Source organism: Camelus ferus, chromosome 18 (assembly GCF_009834535.1).
Source record: "Camelus ferus isolate YT-003-E chromosome 18, BCGSAC_Cfer_1.0, whole genome shotgun sequence".
Taxonomy (NCBI): Eukaryota; Metazoa; Chordata; class Mammalia; order Artiodactyla; family Camelidae; genus Camelus; species Camelus ferus.
Window position 1 is genome coordinate 4,379,597 of NC_045713.1, and position 19,603 is coordinate 4,399,199.

Here is a 19,603-nt window from a genome sequence, read left to right on the forward strand (position 1 = left end):
CCATTCAGTAGGTTGCCTTTTCATTTTGTCCACAGTTTCCTTCACTGTGCAGAAACTTTTTAGCTTGATGTAGTCTGATTTCTTCATTTTTGTTTTTGTTTCCCTTGCCTTTGGATTCAGACCCACAAAAACATGGCTAAGACTGATGTCAATGAGGTTACCACCTATGTTTTCTTCTAGGAATTTTATGGTTTCAGTTCTTACATGCATGTCCTTACCATTTTGAGTTAAATTTTGTGTATTTGTGAGATAGTGGTCTAGTTTCATTCTTTTGCTGTGGCTGTCCAGTTTTCCCAACACCATTTATCCTTGCTAGAATTTTTATTTCTAATTAGAAAGAAGGTAGGCTTATAAAATACTTAATATTCAGATAGATGCTGGTGCCCTCACTCTGTCTGTGGGTCAGATAGCTCTAAAGCACTTATAGTAAAGTGTCCCAAGGAGACGTTGAGGTCCTCGGAGGCTGTAGAGCAACATTTTTGCTTGTTTGTTGCTTTCATATAGTGTACATGTCAGGCAGGGTCCTGGCAGGAAACACTCAGTGGGGATTACTGAGTAGAGTTTAATTCAGGGGATTTTATAGTGGACTAGGCAGAGGTACAGGGAACCCACAAGGACAGGCACAGCCTCAGGGGTGGCAGCAGTTACAACCTCTGGGTGAAGGGGCTTGGGAGAGGGCCCCAGTGCAGGGCACAGGGGATACTGAGTGGACCTAGAGGGACCAAAACTCAAAATGAATTAAAGACCGAAATACAAGACCAGATACTCTAAAACCCCCAGAGGAAAACATAGGCAGAACACTCTTTGACATAAATCACAGCAATAATTTTTTTTGAACCGTCTCCTAGAGTAATGGAAATAAAAGCAAAAATAAGCAAATGGGACCTAATTAAACTTAAAAGCTTTTGCACAGCAAAGGAAACCATAAACAAGACAAAAAAACAACCTATGGAATGGGAGAAAATATTTGCAAATGATGAGACTGACAAGGGATTAATTCCCAAAATATATGAACAGCTCACACACCTTAATATCATAAAAACAAACAACCTAATCAAAAAATGGACAGAAGACCTAAATAGACATTTCTCCAAAGAAGACATCCAGATGGCCAACAGACACAAGAAAAGATGCTCAACATTGCTAATTATTAGAGAAATGCAAATCAAAACTACAATAAGGTATCACCTCACACCAGTCAGAATGACCATCATTAAAATGTCTACAAATAATACATGCTGGAGATGGTGTGGAGAAAAAGGAACCCTCCTACACTGTGGGTGGGAATGTAAATCAGTGCAGCCACTATGGAGGACAGTATGGAAGTTCCTTAAAAACTAAAAATAGACTTACCATATGATCCAGCAATCCTACTCCTGGGTTGGTATCCCGAGAAAACTCTAATTTGAAAATACAACTGCACCCCAGTGTTCACAGCAGCACTATTTACAATAGCCAAGACATGGAAGCAAACTAAATGTCTATCGACAGATGAATGGGTAAAGGAGATGTGGTATTATATACAGTGGAATACTACTCAGCCATAAAAAAGAATGGACCAATGACATTTGCAGCAACATGGATGGACCTAGAGATGATCATATTAAGTGAAGTAAGTAAGACAGAGGAAGACAAATATCATATGATATCACTTATATGTGGACTCTTAAAAAAAAGACACAAATGAATTTATTTACAAACCAGAAATAGAGTCATAGACATAGAAAACAAACTATGGTTACCAAAGGGGAAAGAGATGAGGGAGGAGTAAATTAGCAGTTTGTGATTAACATATAAACACTACTATATACGACAGAGATAAACAACAAGGACCTACAGTATAGCATAGGGAACTGTACTCAATATCTTGTAATAACCTATAATGAAAAAGAATATATATATATGTATAACTGAATCACTTTACTGTACACCTGAAACTAACACAACATCGTAAATCACCTATACTTCAATTAAAAAAAAGAAGAGCTCTGGTTTGGTATGTGTTAAATTTTAGGTACCCATTTACCATCCAAGTGGCAAATATATACATGATGTTTGCTCAAAAATATTTTGCTGATAGGGTTCATGATAAAAGTTTTCTACATGAGGGGTCAAGAACCCTTTGGGAAAGACTCACTTACTCCAGGTCAATGATTAGGATTTGTCAAAACTTACCAAATTAGTGCCTGGTGAACACAAGATGCTGACAAGCAAGAGGCTCCATGGGGACACTGTCACAGGATGAGTCCGAGACTGTGACCCAAGGCGGGGGCCAGACCCCAAATTGTCCTGCCCTAGGGACAAAAAGAGAGCTGGCATCACGGGATCCCAGCTGTCAGACCCAGTTTGCCCCCTCCTCGCTCATGGTGGGTGACCTCACCCAGACATGTGGCTCAGGGACTCCCCTGCCCTCTCCTTGAACTGCAGATACAAGGACCCAAATGTCTACTTGGCATCTTCACCTGAATGGCAAATGGGCCCCTCAGTGCAACACCAGGCTCTTCATTTGTGCCCAGAGCTGCTCCTCCTCAGGTGTTTCTCATCTCAGGACATGACATCTCCGTCCTTTAGTCGTTCAGTCAAAACTCGAAGAGGTCCTTGACTTCTTGTCTCTCCCTATTCCTTTTCCTTGCACCTCCTACTGGCTCTCTGTACAAAAGATCCAGAATTTCACCACTTTTCCCTCCTCCTTGGTCTAGCTGTACAGTCCATGTCACCAGTGACCCAGAGCCTCTGAACACGTGGGTCAAAGTGTGACATTTCTTTGTTTTCACACCCAAAGCCCTTACTTCAGCTCTTATGGGACCTAGCCCCTGGCTACCGCTTTGCCTTTATCTCTTCTTGCCTTTGCTCTGTCTTGTTAACCATGGTGCACTTCTCTACAATTCTAACTTCCCGAGCATCTGTTCATCACAGGGCCTTTGACCTGAGATCAGGTGCCCCCAGCCATCCCAAGTAACTGAACATTCTTTCTCACCCTGTCTCCTTCCCTGGCTTTTAATCCTCATAACGCTGATTCACCTGACATTAGAGCTGATTGTTTATTCACTGTATTAGTTTCCTATGGATGCTGTCATGAATTGCTTGGTGGCTTAAAAACAACAGAAATTAATTTTCTTACAGTTTTGGAGGCCAGGAGTCCCAAATCAGTTTCATTAGGCCAAAATCAAGGGACACATTCCTTCCAGAGGCTCTAAAAGGTAATCTGTTCTTTTTCCGTTCCAGCTTCTTCTCTTTTTAAAATTGTGGTTAAAAGAAAAAAACAAAAAACACATATTATAAATTTATCATCTTAACCAATTTTGTTTTTGTTTTTTGTTTTCCCTTAACGGGGGCACTGGGGATTGAACCCAGGACCTCATGCACACCAAGCATGTGCCCTGCCACTGAGCTACACCCACTACTCCCTCATCTTAGCCATTTTTGAATGTACATTTCAATAGTGTTAAGTACTATTGTGTAAGTTGGATATTAACCTATATCAAATGTAGGGTCTGAAAATATTTTCTCCCATTTCATAGGCAGCCTCTTCACTCTGCTGATGGCTTCCTTTGCTGTGCGGAATGTTTTGAGTTTGATGCCATCCCGTTTGTCCATTTTCACTTTGCTGTCTGGGCTTCTGGGGTCATATACAAAAAATCATTGCCCAGACCAATGTCAAGAAGCTTTTCCCCTATGTTTTCTTCTAGTGGTTTTACAGTTTCAGGTCTTATGTTGGTCTTAATCCAATTTTGAGTTGATTTTTGTGTATAGTGTGAGATAAGGGTCCAATTTCCTTCTTCTGCTGCTGGATATTCAGTTTTTCCAGCACTGTTTATGGAAGAGACTATCCTTACCCCAGTGATTGATGCATTGTGTGTTTTCAGTACCCTTGTTGAAGATCAGTTGATCATAAATGCATGGATTTATTTCCAGGCTCTCTATTCTGTTCCATTGGTCTGTATGTCTCTCTCTCTCTCTCTTTTAGAATTACTGTAGCTTTGTAATATATTTTGAAATCAGGAAATGTGATGCCTCCATTTTTCCTACTCAAGATAGCTTTGACTGTTTGGGGTCTTTTGTTGCTCCATATGAATTTTAGAATGATTTTTGTGGGAGAATGTTGGCTGAAGACCTCCTATTCTACCATTTGCTGATGCCATTTCTTTGTAGTTTTCTTTTCTTGTAGTGTGTTTGTCTGGCTTTGGTATCAGTGAACTTGGAAGCGTTTCTCCTCTTCAATATTTTGAAAGAGTTTCAGGAGAATTGGTATAAATTCTTCTTTAAATATTTGGTAGACTTCACCAGTGAAACCGTCTGGTCCTGGCTTTTCTTTGTTGGGCGGATTGATTACTGATTCATTCTTCTTACTTGTTATTGGTCTCTTTAGATTTTCTGTTGATTCATTCTTGGTAGGTTGTGGGTTTTTCGGACTTTATTAAAGTTCTTGTAGGTTTTTCAAGTTGTTGGCATACAATTCTTCCAGCTTGTTTTAAGGATATGTGTGATGGCATTTAGGGCCCACTGGGATAATCTCCTCATCTCAAGATCCCTAACTTGATCACATCTGCAAAAACTCTTTTTCCATATAAGGTAACTGTTATGGGTTGAATTGCATTTTCCCCTCAAATTCATATGTTAAGTCCCAACCCCCAGTACCTCAGAGAGTCACTGGGTTTGGAGAGGAAATTAGGTTAAAATGAGGTCATTAGAAAGAGCCCTAGTCCACTATGACAGGTGTCCTGATAAGAAGAGGAGATTAGAATACTTCTATGTGCAGACGGCAGACCATGTGAAGACACAGGGAAAAGATGGTCATCTGTAAGCCAAGGAGAGAGACCTCAGAAGAAACCAACCCTGTGGTCACCTTGGACTTCCAGCCTCCAGAACTGTGAGAAAATTTCTGTTGATAAAACCACCCAGTCTGTGGCACTTGGCTGTGGCAGCCCCAGAAGACTATGAGTAATTACAAGGTTCCAGGGATTAGGCCCCGGATATCTTTTGAGCTGTTATCAGCCTAGCTCATTTGCTTACCACTACCATCTCTCTAGCAGAGTGCATAACTGGTGAAAGCAAGGAGTTTAATCTGTTTTGTTCTTAAAACAGTGTCTGTCCTCAGAGAGTTACATTCTGGTGTGGAGAGTCAGACAATAAACAAAGAAGCAAAAGGTACAGTGCTACGTGGTGACAGGAAGGGTGCTGGTGATGGGTGCTCAGGAGAAGCAGAAGGCAGGGCTGAGTGAGGGAGGAAGGTACAGTTTGCAGTTTTCAAAAGTGGGTCAGAGAAGGACTTTCTGAGAAGGTGATGTTTGAGTCAAGACCTAAAGGCCGTGAGGGTGCCAAGGTTGATAGCGGAGGGAAGAACATTCTGGGCAGGAGAGACAGCAGATGTGGGGACCACAGAGGAGTGGCTTGCTGCCTGCAAGGAAAGGGAAGAGGGCAGTGTAACTGCACGGCCTGGCCGGGGGCCGAGCAGCAGGAAGTGAGGTCAGAACAGCTGGCCCCGCTCAGGTAGGGGCTCCTCGGCCATTGCAAGGCCTCTGGCTTTGGCCCCCAACGAGACGGGAGCCACTGCAGGATTTTAAGCAGATGCATGACCTGAGCTGACTTGTGTTTTAAAAGGATTGTTTTGGCTGCTGTGTGGAGAAAAGGCTGAAGGGGAGCCAGGGCAGAAGCAAGGAGCCCAGTCAGGAAGTTCTGTCAGTCACCCAAGGCAAGAGCTGCTGGGGGACCAGGGCAAAGCCCTGGCGGTTGGCAGGGGTGACTGGACTTGGGTTATCTGCTGGTGGTGGGGCCGTGGAATTTGCTGATGAACCTGGTGTGGGGTGTGGGAGGAGAGGAGGGCGCCAAAGCTGCCACTTACCTAGATGGGGAAGGTGGGGAGGGGAGCACATTTCGGTGAGGGTGTGTGTCGCGGGAACCCATGCTACCCATGCAGGCTTATGAGACTTCCAGGTGGAGATGTTGAGAACTGGCCGTGAATGTGCAAGTCCAGAGTTTGGGGAGAGGTCAATGCTTGGAGGTGTCAGCGTGATAACTGCCAGTGCATACCTGGTATTTAAAGCCATGAATTTTGAGAAACCGAAGAAGGGAGGGCCCAGGGCTGATGCTGGGGCAGGCCACATTTCAGAGACTGGAGAGCTGCCGAGGGACCAGCAAGGGATTTTTTTTGTTGTTGAACAACTAAATGAATGAATGAATCTCATTTGTCGCTACTCTTGGGCAGGCTGTCACTCCTCGCTGATATCACAGCACCCCCTGTGGTCTCCATCATCAACCCACCCGTACCGGCTTCTGATCCATCCTCTATCTTTCCTTGGTCTGTCTCCTCCCACCAGGCACTCCAGTGGTCTGTCTTGCCCTCTGGGCAATCAGAGGGTTGCTCTTCCTGCCTGAAAGGACTGACCCTCCTCTCTGCTCTGTTCTTTGCCTGGTAAATTGCTTCTGTGCTCTGCTGTCCTCTGAGAAGCTGTCCCCGAGCATCGCCCCACCCTCTTTTCTCTTTCCAGCCCAACGCCTGGCTCCACGAGGGTCCTTGTGCGCATGTGCAGTCTGCGCGGCAAACTCCACCCACACTTCCAGCAAACAGCTCCTTTGCCACCCGTCTGCCCTCCACGTGTGCCCACTGGCCACCGGGTTCGCTGTCAGGACAGATGCAGACATGAGACCATGTGGGCCCTGGAAGTGAACTTGGTTTGGGGAGGAAATTCCAGAATCTGATACCCAGAGTGTGCTCTAGAAGGGAGCTGTGGACTCCAGGTGGGGACATCCCCAGACCCCTTGGATTTTTGGCCCAGAGGGGCTGATGGATGGCCCAGGGGGTGGGTGCGTCTAAGGGTCATACTGAGTCTCCTGCTGCCGCCTGCAGGGTGTCAGTTTTTAGGTTTTATAAAGAAGTGGTGTCTTAACCGGCCATGTGTGAAAGTGAGTCTCTTTAGTGGAGATGTTTAGCGGGGAACATTCTTACGTTTTCTTGGGTCAGGCCGTTTCTTTTCTCTCTGCATGGCTGTTCACCAAGGTCAAGGGTTTGGTCTAGACAGAAAAGTCATTTTTGTTTCCTCTACCCCGTCCAGCTGCACCCTCAGCGTCCGAAGACCAAAGATTTGGGCCCATGGGATGAAGGCTGTGGAGGAGTGGCTGCGGGGGTGAACTCACCTCCTTGGAGGGAGGAGACCTTCCATGGGTGGGCGTGTGTGGGGCTGGCCACACTGCTTCCCCTGCAAAAGGACTATCCTTATTAAAGGACATGCTAAACTTGGAAAGGATCTATTCACCAGAAGCCGATGGCATCATTAGAAGGTCCACAGACGAGGGTGCTGGAGAGGGTGTGTGGAGAAAGGGGAACCCTCTTGCACTGTTGGTGGGAGTGTAATTTGGAGTGGCCGCTGTGGAGAGCAGTCTGGAGATCCCTTGAAAAACTAAAAATGGACTTACCATATGATCCAGCAATCCCATTCCTGGGTTCATATTCAGAGGAAGCTCTGATTCGGGGGGATATGTGCACCCCAATGTTCATAGCAGCGCAATTTACAATGGTCAAGACATGGAAGCCACCTAAATGTCCCCGGACAGGTGACTGGATAGGCAGGTTGTGGTATATTTATACAGAGGAGTGCTACTCAGCCATAGAAAGGGATGAAGTGATGCTGTTTGCAGCAACATGGAGGGACCTAGAGGTGATCATATTAAGTGAAGTAAGTCAGAAAAAGACAAATTCATATGATAGCACTTGTGTGTAGAATCTGAAAAAAATGACACAAATGGACTTGTTTACAGGACAGAAGCAGACTCACAGACATGGAGAACAAGCTTGTGGTTGCTGATGGTGGGGAGAGAGGAGGGATGGACTGGGAGTTTGAGATTTGCAGATGCAAACTACTATATGTGGAACAGATGAACAACCAGGTTCTGCTGTGGCACAGGGAACTCTATTTAGTATCTTGTGGTGACCTGTGATGAGGAAGAGTATGAGAAGGAGTGTGTGTAAGAATGTAGGGCTGAATCACTGTGCTGTGCCCGGAGGCTGGCACAGCGTGGGGAGTCAGCTATGCTTCAGTTAGGGGAAAAAAAAGAAGCAGCAGCCCATAGCAGGTGAGTTTGGCAAGCAGCCCCCCAAATATACCTTGAATGGGTTCCCCAAGGCCGAGCCCTGCTCCCCACCCAGCCCAGGAGATAGAGACAGATGAGAGATTACAAAGGAGGTCAAGACACAGTTTCCTTTAAAAGGTTTTCATTTATTAGTCTTTTTTGAAGCAGTTAATTCTCTTTTCTTATTTAAAAAAAAATGTGTTTCATCCAGTTATACCAAAGTGATTAAAATGAATTTTCTACTGAGGATATAGCTCCCCAGATCAGAAAAGAGTTTTTTTTTTTTAATAAACCACAAAAATAAAACCAAAAGAGAACATCAACAATCAAAAATAATCTCCAAATATCCAGGACAAAAAATAAAATATTTATTGATCTATCACAGCGAGACACAAAGAGATGGGCGGGGCGGGGGGATGCTCTGAAGTACAGTGGCTCGAGGGAGGGACGGGGGATACAGTACTGCGTGGGGGGAAACCCAGGTTGGGGGGAGATTCCTGCTGCCCCAGCCGGCACAGCCCCTCACACCCTGGGCTCAGGGCTCCTTCGTAGGGGTGTGTGTGGTGGGGCGGAGGCCGGGCACAGGCTGCCATGACAGGTTAACCAAGTTGATGATGGGGGCGCCCAGCCAGCTAGTGGTGCCAGGCAACCAAATGGGGACGAGGACGGATGGATGGATGGACAGATGGGTGGATGAATTCCACAAGAGCAAGAGGGCTATTTCCAATGGAGGGGGGTGTCTTCCGACCTGAATGCCCCCAGACATGGGGAATAGCGATTGGTGGGGGAGAGGGGGTCATGGGGGCCAAGAGATGGTGTGACCGAATCCAGCTTGAGGGTTTCAATGCTTGGGTACCAACTGGACCACAGCCAGAGGTGGGTCCTGGTGGGCAGGGGGAGGTGAGACTGCCCAGGAAGTGTCTGCACCATCTTCAGAGGAGCCCCAGGGAGGGGATTCCCTAAGGGGCTGCCCTTCCCTCCTCCCTCCCCGCAGGAAGATGAGAGCACCAGCACGTAGCACCAAGTTCCCCTGGAGATGGAGAGTGTGTGGAGGGGGAGCTCCTGGGTGGGAAGGGGGTGGGGGCAGGGGGCCAAGCCCACCCACCCCTTGCCTCTGAAGGTGGGGGCCTCCCCAGGCCCACTTGGCCACCATTCTCTTGTTTCCTTGCCCTGTGGATTTCTGAGGCCGCCCGGCCTTCCCCGACCCCTCCCGGGGCGGGAACTTAGGAGGGGGCATGGGACGGAAGGAAGGAGGGGGTCACAAAGGGTTTACATTCTCCACCAAGCAGTAGCACCAACGTTGATGAGGTCGTGAGTCAGGGGTCCTGGGAAGCTCACTTTCTCTTCCGGCCACAGGATTTCCCCAGGCAGGCCCCACCTGGGTCGGGGGAGGCACACACAATTGTCAGTCCCGCCCTTGCCCCCTCCGACCAACTGCAGGTTATTCTCGCATCCACTTCATCACGGGGAATAGAGGCTGCAAGAAGCCACAACCCCAGGCCAAACTCTAAGGCATTCCATTGTACATGCTCCTTCTTCTGGGGAGGGTCTGGTTGGTTAACCTCATTTCAGATCATCAAGGCACCTCCGTCTGGTAATAGGGCCTGGTATTCTTCCCACCCCTCCCAGAGCTAGATGTGGCTCATTACCGCCACCTGGTGGCAGCGAGCAGCCAAGTGGGGCAGGACACCATCTCCGTTAAGCTCATCCCACAAGCATCAGCTGGTGCCTGACTGAGAGCTGGACACCCTGCTCTTGCCTCTGCCTCTCCCTGCGCTGGCCTGGCCCGCCTCATCTGTGTAGTGGGAAGCATCTGGGGGTGGAAGGGAATCTACAGCCTGAGCAACTGCAGGGGTGGTACTGGGGCTTCTCTGGGTCTCTTGGGCATCGTTGGGAGGTGCCTAGGGGTGGTGATCAGAACCCACCCCACACACTTCCAGAGGCATGTCTGCATCTTGGAGCCAGGGTGTGGCTCTGGGCCAGGTCTGCCGACCCTGCCTGGTCCGCCTCACTAGTCCCCTGACTCCAGGGCTTTCTATTCTCTCTCTCCTTCTCTGCCTTCCCAGTTCTTCCCTCCTCCTCCTCCCTTCTCTTTCTCTTGGCTCCTCCTGCAGGGGTGGGTGTGAGTATCAGGAGGGAGGGCTGCCAGGCCTGGCCTGGATAAGCCTGGAGGGTCCTGAGCCCACTCCCAGCTCTGTGTGTCTGTGTTGGGTGTAGAAGGGATGGTTAAGGTGTCTAGCTCCCCAGCCTCCCTACTCTCTGCGAGGCCTTGTCTAAACACACTGCCCCGTCTCCCAGGCTGATGGGCCCCACCCCTCCAACTGTCTTTCCCTCCCCTCCACTTCCAGGGGCTGAGTCTCTACCCAACTTGGTATCCCAGGGCTCCCAGGGCCCCTCCATAGGGCTTGGGAGGTTTCCCTGTGGAGGGAAGGTGGGGGCTGGGGAGGAGGCCTGGCCTCCCGCCTCTCCCAGAACCCCCACCATGGGCCTCCATCCTGTACGGCAGGTTCCGAAGGCCTCTCTGCTGCCAGCCCAACTCTCCTGTCCAGCCAGGCGCCTTGCAGATGGCCTCCTGCCTCTGGAGGTCTGCACAGCTCTACAGCGCCTCCTCCCACCGTAGTCAGACCCTGGCCTCACTTCCCAGTGGCAGCCTGGCCCCAGCAGACAGGCGCGAGGCTCAGCCTCCCTGATCACCTGCTTGAATGGACCTTGTTCTTTCCCTACAGTCTCTTCCCTTTTCTATGGGACCTTGTCAGTCTCTCCAGTTGGATCCTAAGACCTGGGTGACCCAGGCCCCTGTCTTGCTCCTGGTGCCCAGTCAAGTGCCAGGCTGGGAGCCCCTGGAATTGGGATCCTTGCCCCATCCCCAAATCCCAGGGCTGACTTTTCAGCTTCTGTGATTCCCCTGGAGGCTCCCTCAAGCGCCTACACCAGAGAGCCAGCCCAGGGCCATGTCCATACTAGCTGCCCCCTCAACAGGATCTGCTCCCCCCACCTTCAGGAAGGAGCTCAGTGCCCTGCTTGAAATGGGACCCTCATTCTTATGGTAGACTCACCACCAACTCCCAGGCCCCCGGCTCCACCACCTGCAAGGCAAGGAGAGGGGCTGTGAGCGTGCCCACTTCTGGGGAGCCCGCCAAGCCCTCTCCAGGAAGCATGGGCCTGGCCTGAGATGAGCCAAGTTCTGGGCTTGGGTGTTGGGAGCCCTCAGCTCTGCTTGCTCACTGTGTGACCTGGGCGAGTCCCTGGCACTCTCTGAACCTCAGTTTGCTTCATCTGAAACGTGTGTTTTGAAAAAGCTGATGCTCCCTGGCCTTGCATGGGAGGGAGAGAAGGGGAGGCCCAGCTCTTTGCTATCTGAGGGCCTGGGGTCCACCCCCGGGTCCTGGCTCAGCCCTTTTGAGCAGGAGAAGAAGCCGGGGAGGAGGAAGGACAGGGCCAGAGCTCCAGGACAGAGATCCTGGCCGTACCTGGGAAAATAGGAGACAGTCCAAAGCCAGGCCTTGCTGCAACTCCTGTGGGAGGGATTTGCAGTTGGTGTGCGTGGCCCGACTCCAGCCTCACCACCTATGCCTCTCTGCCTGGGACCCCATCCTCCCACTGCCACCTCTCCCAGTGCCAAAGCAGCTTTCTTAGCAAACCCTGTCCTGTCTGGTGTCCTGGTAGGAGGCCCTATGGCCTCAGCTTGTCAGCCTGGTGTCTGAGGCCTGCCCAGGTGCCTCCTTTCCCGGACTGTCCCCTCCACCCTCTCTCATGTCCTTGTGCTAGATACAGCCCCGGAGTCCCCGCTGCTAGCCAGCCAGGCCTCCTCCAGGGCCAGGGAGAACTGAGAATTTCACAGCGGAGGAGGCCCCTACCTCCAATTGGGAAGGGCCTAGCAGCTCCTAGGACACCTCCAAGGCCAGCGGCACATGAGAACAGGGCAGGTGGAGGTCAGGGCCAGGCATGTTTAAGGGGCCCTGAGCATCCCCTCTGAGGCCTGGGGTCAAGGATATTCTGGACCAACCTTCAGGGGTATTGTGAGCTGGACTGAGGCCTGAGCTGGGGCCAGGGCCATGGGGTGGGGGGTGCAAGCAGTCTGTAGGCTGGGGCAGAGCAAGGCACGAGGAGCAACTCACCGTATTTGGCTGCTTTAGCTGCTGCAGCTGGGGACACACCTGGGGAGATGGGAAGCATGAGGGCTCAGGAGAATCCCCTCCTCCCAGAGTCCTGTCCCCCTCCTGACCTGCTTGCCGATTTACCATCTACCCACTGAACCATCCTTCCACCACCCCCTACCCTCCTTCATCCATCCATCTTTCCAGAAGTCCTTATTAAGCCCCTACTGTGTGATCAGCCTTATGGAGCACACAGGGAGAGACGTCAGGCCAGGTCAGGTAGGGAGACGCAATGATGACCCAAGAAAGAAATGTCACTACAAGGTCCAGCCAAGACAGCAGAGACTTTGGGAAAGTAATTGCCCTCCAAGCTTTGCTTTTCCTTTCTGGAGGGTGTAGCCATCACTACCCTAATGGACTCCCACTTGAAGTGGGTGGGTGGGTTGAAAGAGAGAGGAGAGGGAGAGGATTGGGATGCCCACGTGCAAAGGGCAGCCCTAGCCAAGCCACTCAGCTCACACCCTTCCAAATGCTGCCGGAGCCGAGCTTGGAGAAGGGGGCGGGGCCCACTATGACCTTGAGTTGCTGATCAAGTGGGGATGGGGTTCAGGCAAAGAGGACAGCTTGAGCAAGGTGGAAAAGAAAGTCAGTCTCTCTCACTCTCTCCTCAGTTACACACACACACACACACACACACACACACACACACACACACACACACAGATTCCAGAGCACCCCTTACCTCCAAAGGGCCCAACCCCTGGGACAATTCCACCGGCCCCAAGACCTCCAACTCCCAGTCCTCCGACTCCGAGCCCACCGGGTACCCCCAGGCCTGCGGAGAGAGCTGTGTTAAGGAGCGGGAGACGCTGGTGTGTCTGTGGAGGGTGGAGCCATCATCTCCGGACCCAGGTGGAGTCTGAGCCCCCAGGGCTTGGGGGGCCTAGTGGAGCCAGGAGGTGGGCTGGGCCCTGGGGAGATGATGCTGCCGAGGGCCCCAGGGGCAGGTCAGGGAATATATGCTCCGTGCTGCATTGTCAGAGGCCCCCCCAGACCCCAGGGGCCTGGCAGCAGCCCCCACCTCCAGCCAGTGCTCACCAAATTGAGCGGCTTTGGCAGCGGCTTTGGCAGCAGCAGCAGCAGCGGGTCCAACTCCTGGGGACACAGAGGGAGCTCAGGGAGGGACTCTCCACGGGTCTGTCTCCCTCAAGGCCCAGCTTGTTCTGGGGTTTCAACTCACCTGCCACACCACCAGGGATACCGGCTCCACCAAGGTCTCCAAGCCCTCCGAGGGCCCCAATCCCTCCTGCTCCTGTGGAGAGAGGACGGAAAGTCAGTCTCCCCATTTCCAAAGGACAGGGTCTCCTCACCCCAGGGACACTGGGCAAGTAGACCGGTGGCCGAGGCCATGTGACACAGTGGGAGGGGCACTGGACAGACGTCCATTCCCAGACACCCGGGTCTGAGCAATCAGGCCAGGGAAGACCCCCTTGAGCCTGGTCTGCCCATCTCCTCCCCTGCCCCGCGGGCTGACGCTGGGAGCCTCAGGGGCCCACAGTGGTGGCCACAAGCTGCCGAGAGGGGAGAACTAGTCTCAGGTTCTGACAGTTCTGGTTTTGAGCCCCAGAGCCCCATTTCCCTAAATGAGATGATGGTCGTTATCCTGATCACCCTATAGGTATTTTGAGGAGTAAAAGGACACACTATCTGTGAAAGTTCCTCTGAGTTCAAACCCCTGTCCGGTACAGAGCTGCTAGGAGCAGCAGCAGCAGGAGTTACAGCCGGCGCTTTAGGGAACCCTCAGTCCTTAGTGCTTCACCCTTATTAGTCTGCTTGTTGTCTCGTGCAACAGGAAGGTAAGTACTGTTATCATCCCCATTTTGCAGATGAGCAAACTGAGGCATAGCAGAGGTTAAGCAATGTGCTCAAGGTTCCATGGGCAGGAAATGGCTCCCAAGCCCTTAACTGCTCTGTTTCCCTGGCAATGTCTGGCAGACGCAGGCCAGCAGAGCTGCCAGTAAGAAACAGGAGCAGGGCCCATGGGTCACCAGGCCCGCCGGGGGTGGGGGCTGAGGAAGCTGGGATTTTCCAAGGTGGAAATTGGCCCCAAGTGGACCAGCCAGGGCTGGTTGGCAGTTCCCTGGCAGAGGCCCCGGCCCAGATCCCAGGAGGCCAGGAATGCGGGGGGACACAGACAGCGTGGGTCTGGCCAGGCAGGGGCTGCTTGAGTGCCAAGTAGGGGGGCAGGCAGGTCTGCCACGTCCTCGTGGCTCGCAGCGGGTGCAGTCATGCTGACAGGGAGGCGGGGGCCAGGGCGCAGGAGTCCTGGCTTTCCTGGGACTGCAGCCCTGGCCCCTCTCTGGCTTCAGGCCAAATGAAACTGTCAGGGCCTGAGGGGTCTGAAAGACCCTGGTCCTCACCAGGATGTAACTGCTCCCTCACCCTGGGTGGGGCTGGAAATGTGAGGGGCGGTTTTGGTTGTCCTGGTGCTGGAGGCACGCTAGGCATTTAGTGGGCTGGAGCCAGGTCTGCGAAACCATCAATAATGTGTCCTAGAAACAGCCTTTTTCCATCTTGACTGTCCCAGCTCTGCGCCGTAGACTCTGGGCATTGGGTCCTGCCCAGGAGCAGAGGAGATGGGTGACCAGGTACTTTCAGGGATGGTGGGGTGTGGGGGGCGGTGTGTGGGGTGCACTTACCATATTTGGCTGCTTTAGCTGCAGCCAGGGGTCCAGGCACTGGGGAAAAGGGCAAAAGGAAAAGTGGGGAGGTCAGCAGCTGAGTTCTGTGCCTGGAGGTTCTGCTTCCCCCAGGGAGCCCTCTTTGATTTCCTCAGCCTTCTTTGCTTCTCGCAAAGCCCTGAAGCTATAACTCCCCAGCCAGGAGTTCATCCAGCATATAACTGTGCCTCTGCCAGTCTGGTCTGGGGGTGCTTGAGGGCTGAACTGTGCCTCCTCCTTCCACCTATCCTCTCCTGTCTCCTCCAGGCCCAGTGCAGTCTGCCAGAGGCTGGACACATAGCAGGCTCAGTAACCAGTAGGTGAAGAACTGGAGTTCCTAGTGGTCCCCTTGCCAGCACTACGGAAGGGGAGCCAGGCTGGCTCACCCTGGGAGACCCACCCAGGGGCCTCCATCCTCCTTTCTTGGGTAGTGGGCTTCTTCTCAATTTGGAGTCTTGCCACCCATCCACTGAGAAGACAGAAACTCTGAAATCTGGCAGCCTGGGGTCCCCTTCACCTGGCCCTGCCCCCATCTGTCACCCTAGTTTTCTCTAACTGCTCAGGAGAACTTAACAGGGAATTAACTACCCACCTCTGAGTGAGGGAGCTTGGGCATGTTCTGGGAGACCTCCCTCCTCTGAGCTCAGGGGGCATTTCTGCTCAGCCCCTAGAAGACCCCTCACCTGCCCCTGCCCCAAAGCCAGGAACACCAACACCAGCGTCAAATCCAGGAATTCCGACACCAACTCCAAATCCAGGAACGCCAGCAGGAAGCCCAGCGGCAGCCCCTGGGGGAGATGGGGAGTTGGGTGGCAGCAGCAGGCAGGGAGCAGGCCCTTTTGGGGGTGTCCTGCCCAGGAAGCTGAGTCAGGCCCCAAGAGAAGGGGCCTCCTCCCCCTGAATCTGCCCTCTACGCTGCTGCCAGAATGGTCTTCCTAAACCTCCCACTGACCAGCGAGTCCAGCCCCTCCCCAGGCTGGTATTTCGGGCTGCACACTCTGGACACCAGCACCCTTTCCAGCCCTAACTTCCTATTCCTCCCTCGTAGATGAACTCATTTATTTTTCCTAACAAGCTTCTGTGGCAGGTGCCGTCAGTATCCACACTTCACACAGGAAGACAGGAAACTTGGAGGCCACTCAGCTAGTATGGCACCCAGGACTCGAACCCGGGTCTCCCTTATGCCACATCTGCACTTTGGATCTCTCTGCCTGCTGCCTTGGGGGCCTAACAAGACTACAGGGTGGGCCTGAGAGGCTGCATATCCTGGGGCCCAGCTCAGCCACACTGGGCCAGCCCTGGGCTCCTGGGGTGTGGATGGCACTCACGGAACTGGGCTTTGGCGGCTGCCTTAGCAGCGGATTTGGCTGCAGCCGGGACCCCTGCTCCTGGGGGAAGAGAGAGAGGGTTCAAGGATGGCACCCATGGAGGATTCAGAGGCTCCCCAGGCCCTCTTACTCACACAGCTTACCTATAACACCGCCAGGGCCAATGCCAACGCCAGGAGCCACACCAACACCGGGAGCCACACCAACACCGGGAGCCACACCAACGCCGGGAGCCACACCAACGCCGGGAGCCACACCAACACCAGGAACCACACCAACACCAGGGCCTAACCCTGTAAGAAATAGAAGAGCTAATCCTTAACCAGGTCCTGACCAAATTGGGCAGAAGCCAATGCAAACAGCAGTGGACTGGGAGTCAGGAGCCCTGGGTTCTTGTTCCACCCAGGCACAGACTTGATGTGTGAACTTGGACGTTACTTTCCCTTGATGGGCCTTAGCCTCCTCTTCCTTAACATGAGATCTGTGCAGGATCAGGAGTTCTTGACCTTTGGAGTTAAAAGGGCCCATCTGAGAATTCTGAGGGTGAAGGAGGCAGACTAATGTAGTAAATGGAGCTCTGAAAAACAGGCAGACCTGGCTTCAAATCTCAGCTCAGCCACCATTTAGCTGTGTGCCTGTGAGCAAGTCACTTAAGCTCTCAGAGCCTCAGTTTCCACATCTGTGAAATGGGTATAAACAGTACCAGTTTCATAGGTTGGTGTAAGGATTACCTCAGCAAATGGCAGTTTTATTAAAAAGGGTTGTTTGTCATATGTGAGTTTAGGGGTCAGCAGACCTGAAGTTAAGACTTCTCGGGCATGCAAGCCCCCTCTCCCCCCAGCCCAGGGCCTGCCATACAGTTGGGTTCTAAAGTGAGCTGTTTTGTTGTGCCATTTTTCAGGAAGGTGTGGGAGCCTGGGACTACCCAAGGGCCCTCAGATGAAGCAAGAGATGGAGAACCTTGTCAGGGAGCAAGAATACTGCCATTGCTTGAAGTGGGTGGGAGCCCTGAGGAGTCCAGCAGCATTTGTTCCAGAAGCGGGACAAGGCCCCAGCCAGACTGGGAGGCAGCAGGGGCTTTGGGAAGGGTGGTGGCTGGGTCCTGGAGGGCTCGCCGGTGGTGCCTGTTGTCACTTTGTTTTCCTAATCAGAAACTTCACCCCCATCCCCGAAGTGGTCAGATGGGCCAAAGTCTGCGAGGACGCCCAGAATGTGACAGCTGAGGAGGCTGCCAGACCGCAGAGCAGGGACACGAGGGAGCAGGGCTCTAGGAAGAGGGCTGGAGGCAAAACTGACGGCAGGGACACTCACCAAACTGGGCTGCTTTGGCGGCTGCTTTGGCAGCGGCGGCAGCTGCTGGAGTCACTACTCCTGGAGAGGTGAGGAGTGAGGATCAGGGAATGGTCCCCAGCACCCCTCCCATGCTCCCCCATCCCCTACAGTGGAGAGACCTTTCAGAGACCACCTCTAGGGAACTAACCCCTCTCCCAGACAGCCCTCTCCACACTAGAGGCAGAGAGGAAGGAGGCAGAGCCCAACCTGAGACCGGCCTACCCTGAGGATGGCCCACTCTGGGCCCGTCCCTTCCCTGAGAAGCTGTTCGGAGACTGCGACCTCCCAGCCCTGCCTGTGATGGAGGGGAGCCCAAAGCTGTGACTGGTAGAGGCGTACCTCTGCTCCTAAACCCCAGTCTTAACGATCTGGGGAGCTTTCTGCTGAAGGTGATATTAATTATAAAAAGCTTCTAGTCATGCCTGTATCCAAAACTATTGGAGGAAACAGCTCATTTCTTGGGGGGAAACTCAAAAGGGGAATTTCCTCCCAGAAAGAAGAAGGAATGCAGAAGAGAAAACTTCTGGTGGGAAAAAATAACCAAGGAAGGTAATTTAATCTCATTGTGATTCTTAATCTCCCTTTCGCCTCTGACGGAGGAGGAGAAAGCGTACAGGGGAACCAAAGGCTGAAACAGGCCCTCCCACCTGATCAGAACCGGAAGGGCCCCTGGGGGTTGAATGAGGCCCCTCAAGCCTGGTTGAGCAGAGTTCTACTGCCTCCCAGGCTGACATCCTGAGGGTCCAGAGAGGGGACTTGCCAGGTTCAAGCAGCAATTTGGAATCCCATGGAAAGCTCATCCCTCCAAACTAAGGGAAACTGCTTTCTCTCTTCCCCTGTCTCTGGGCTTAGTCTTGCCATCTGTAAAATGGTGCACTTATCCTAGGTCAGCTCCAGGGCGCCTTCCATGAGATAAGCCAAACCTGTCTCTGGGCTGGGGACACAGCTTACCTGGCACCCCTCCAACGACTGGCACACCGGGTATTGCTCCTGCGGCACCTGGCACCAGTCCTCCCAGGGCCCCTGCAGCACCTGGAAGGGTGAAGAGCATCCAGGCCTGCCCTCCAAGCCTCCAAGCGCCCCTTCTTGGGGGAGCCGAGGGTGGAGGTGGGCGGGGGGAACTAACGACTGTGTATGGGCACCTTTCACTCACTGATTTAGGGTGAGGGTGAGAAGCCAGGCACCAATGATCCCAATGGTGGGCAATTGAAAAGGGCAGAAAAATTCACTGTGGCTTTGGAATATGGGGCCAGGGGCTTCTGACCTCGGCCCAGGCCACTTCAGCCCGGGAGGCCTGAGTGTGAGTCCGCTCTGCCCTCATGCTGTAGAACTGCTCTGAGCTTTGAGCCTGCGCCATGCAGGAGAGCAGGCCTGGGTGGGGAGGAGGGAGGGCATGGCCCTGGGCGTGGGGACCGGCAGGGCAGGGGCACTTACCAATCTTGGCTGCCTTGGCTGCGGCGGCTGCCTGGGCTGCAGCTATGAGGAAATGAGAAAGAAAGAGACTCAGAAACCTTGCTGGATCTCAGCTGGGCTGGGCTGACAGCACTGCTGCCCCAAAGGCACTGCAGGCCCTCCCTGAGCTCTCCCCCAACTCCTCCCTGAGCTCCTTGAAGCCCAGTCCACCCTCCCCCACTCTGCTGTCCTCCAACCCCATTTAAACCTACAGAAGACAAGCCCTGACCCCCCTACCCCCGTCTCCCAGCAATCCCCCCCAACCCGTTTCCCCACATAGAACTAAGGCTCACGGGAAATGCCAGCTCCAGGAACACCTCCAACACCGACACCGTAGCCAGGAATGCCCCCAGCGCCAACCCCGAAAGTGGGAATGCCTCCAACTCCCACCCCGGCTTTGGCCCCTGCAGAGGGAAGAGAATCAAATGGAAAAGGATCTCAATGAGAGAGGCTGGTTGACTGGGAAAAAGGATGTGAGCCTCTGCCAAGTCCCGGTCCACAAAGGATCGGAAACGATGGTATACCTGAGCCCTCCATCAGCTTGCTCCTTACTGATCCCTCCCAGTGCACCACCAGCCCCTCTTCTCTGATCACTTGGGGAAAGGCC

The 19,603-nt window shown here is 52.8% G+C and overlaps 1 protein-coding gene and 1 non-coding gene across 10 annotated transcripts in view; both read right to left on the reverse strand.

The window, feature by feature from the left end:
* Window positions 1-3,329: 3,329 nt before the first annotated feature.
* On the reverse strand, window positions 3,330-3,401 carry TRNAT-GGU. The gene has a single exon. It is a non-coding gene; the product is annotated as a tRNA-Thr (tRNA).
* A 5,012-nt stretch (window positions 3,402-8,413) lies between these two features.
* The window catches only part of ELN (elastin), a 31,598-nt gene continuing 20,408 nt past the window's right edge, over window positions 8,414-19,603 (reverse strand). For 4 of the 9 annotated variants that reach the window (XM_032459530.1, XM_014556058.2, XM_014556057.2 and 1 more), the window contains 15 exons: window positions 19,290-19,400; window positions 18,979-19,020; window positions 18,496-18,576; window positions 17,524-17,583; window positions 16,356-16,505; window positions 16,213-16,272; window positions 15,568-15,672; window positions 14,864-14,902; window positions 13,405-13,476; window positions 13,263-13,319; window positions 12,907-12,999; window positions 12,186-12,224; window positions 11,538-11,582; window positions 11,124-11,153; window positions 8,414-9,445 (listed from right to left, as the gene is read on the reverse strand). In XM_032459530.1, coding sequence (XP_032315421.1) covers window positions 9,402-9,445; window positions 11,124-11,153; window positions 11,538-11,582; window positions 12,186-12,224; window positions 12,907-12,999; window positions 13,263-13,319; window positions 13,405-13,476; window positions 14,864-14,902; window positions 15,568-15,672; window positions 16,213-16,272; window positions 16,356-16,505; window positions 17,524-17,583; window positions 18,496-18,576; window positions 18,979-19,020; window positions 19,290-19,400 — 1,028 coding nt within the window. In that variant the 3' untranslated portion in view covers window positions 8,414-9,401. The remainder of the gene's footprint in view (window positions 9,446-11,123; window positions 11,154-11,537; window positions 11,583-12,185; window positions 12,225-12,906; window positions 13,000-13,262; window positions 13,320-13,404; window positions 13,477-14,863; window positions 14,903-15,567; window positions 15,673-16,212; window positions 16,273-16,355; window positions 16,506-17,523; window positions 17,584-18,495; window positions 18,577-18,978; window positions 19,021-19,289; window positions 19,401-19,603) is intronic. The other 5 variants (XM_032459534.1, XM_032459531.1, XM_032459533.1 and 2 more) reach the window with 4 other exon arrangements.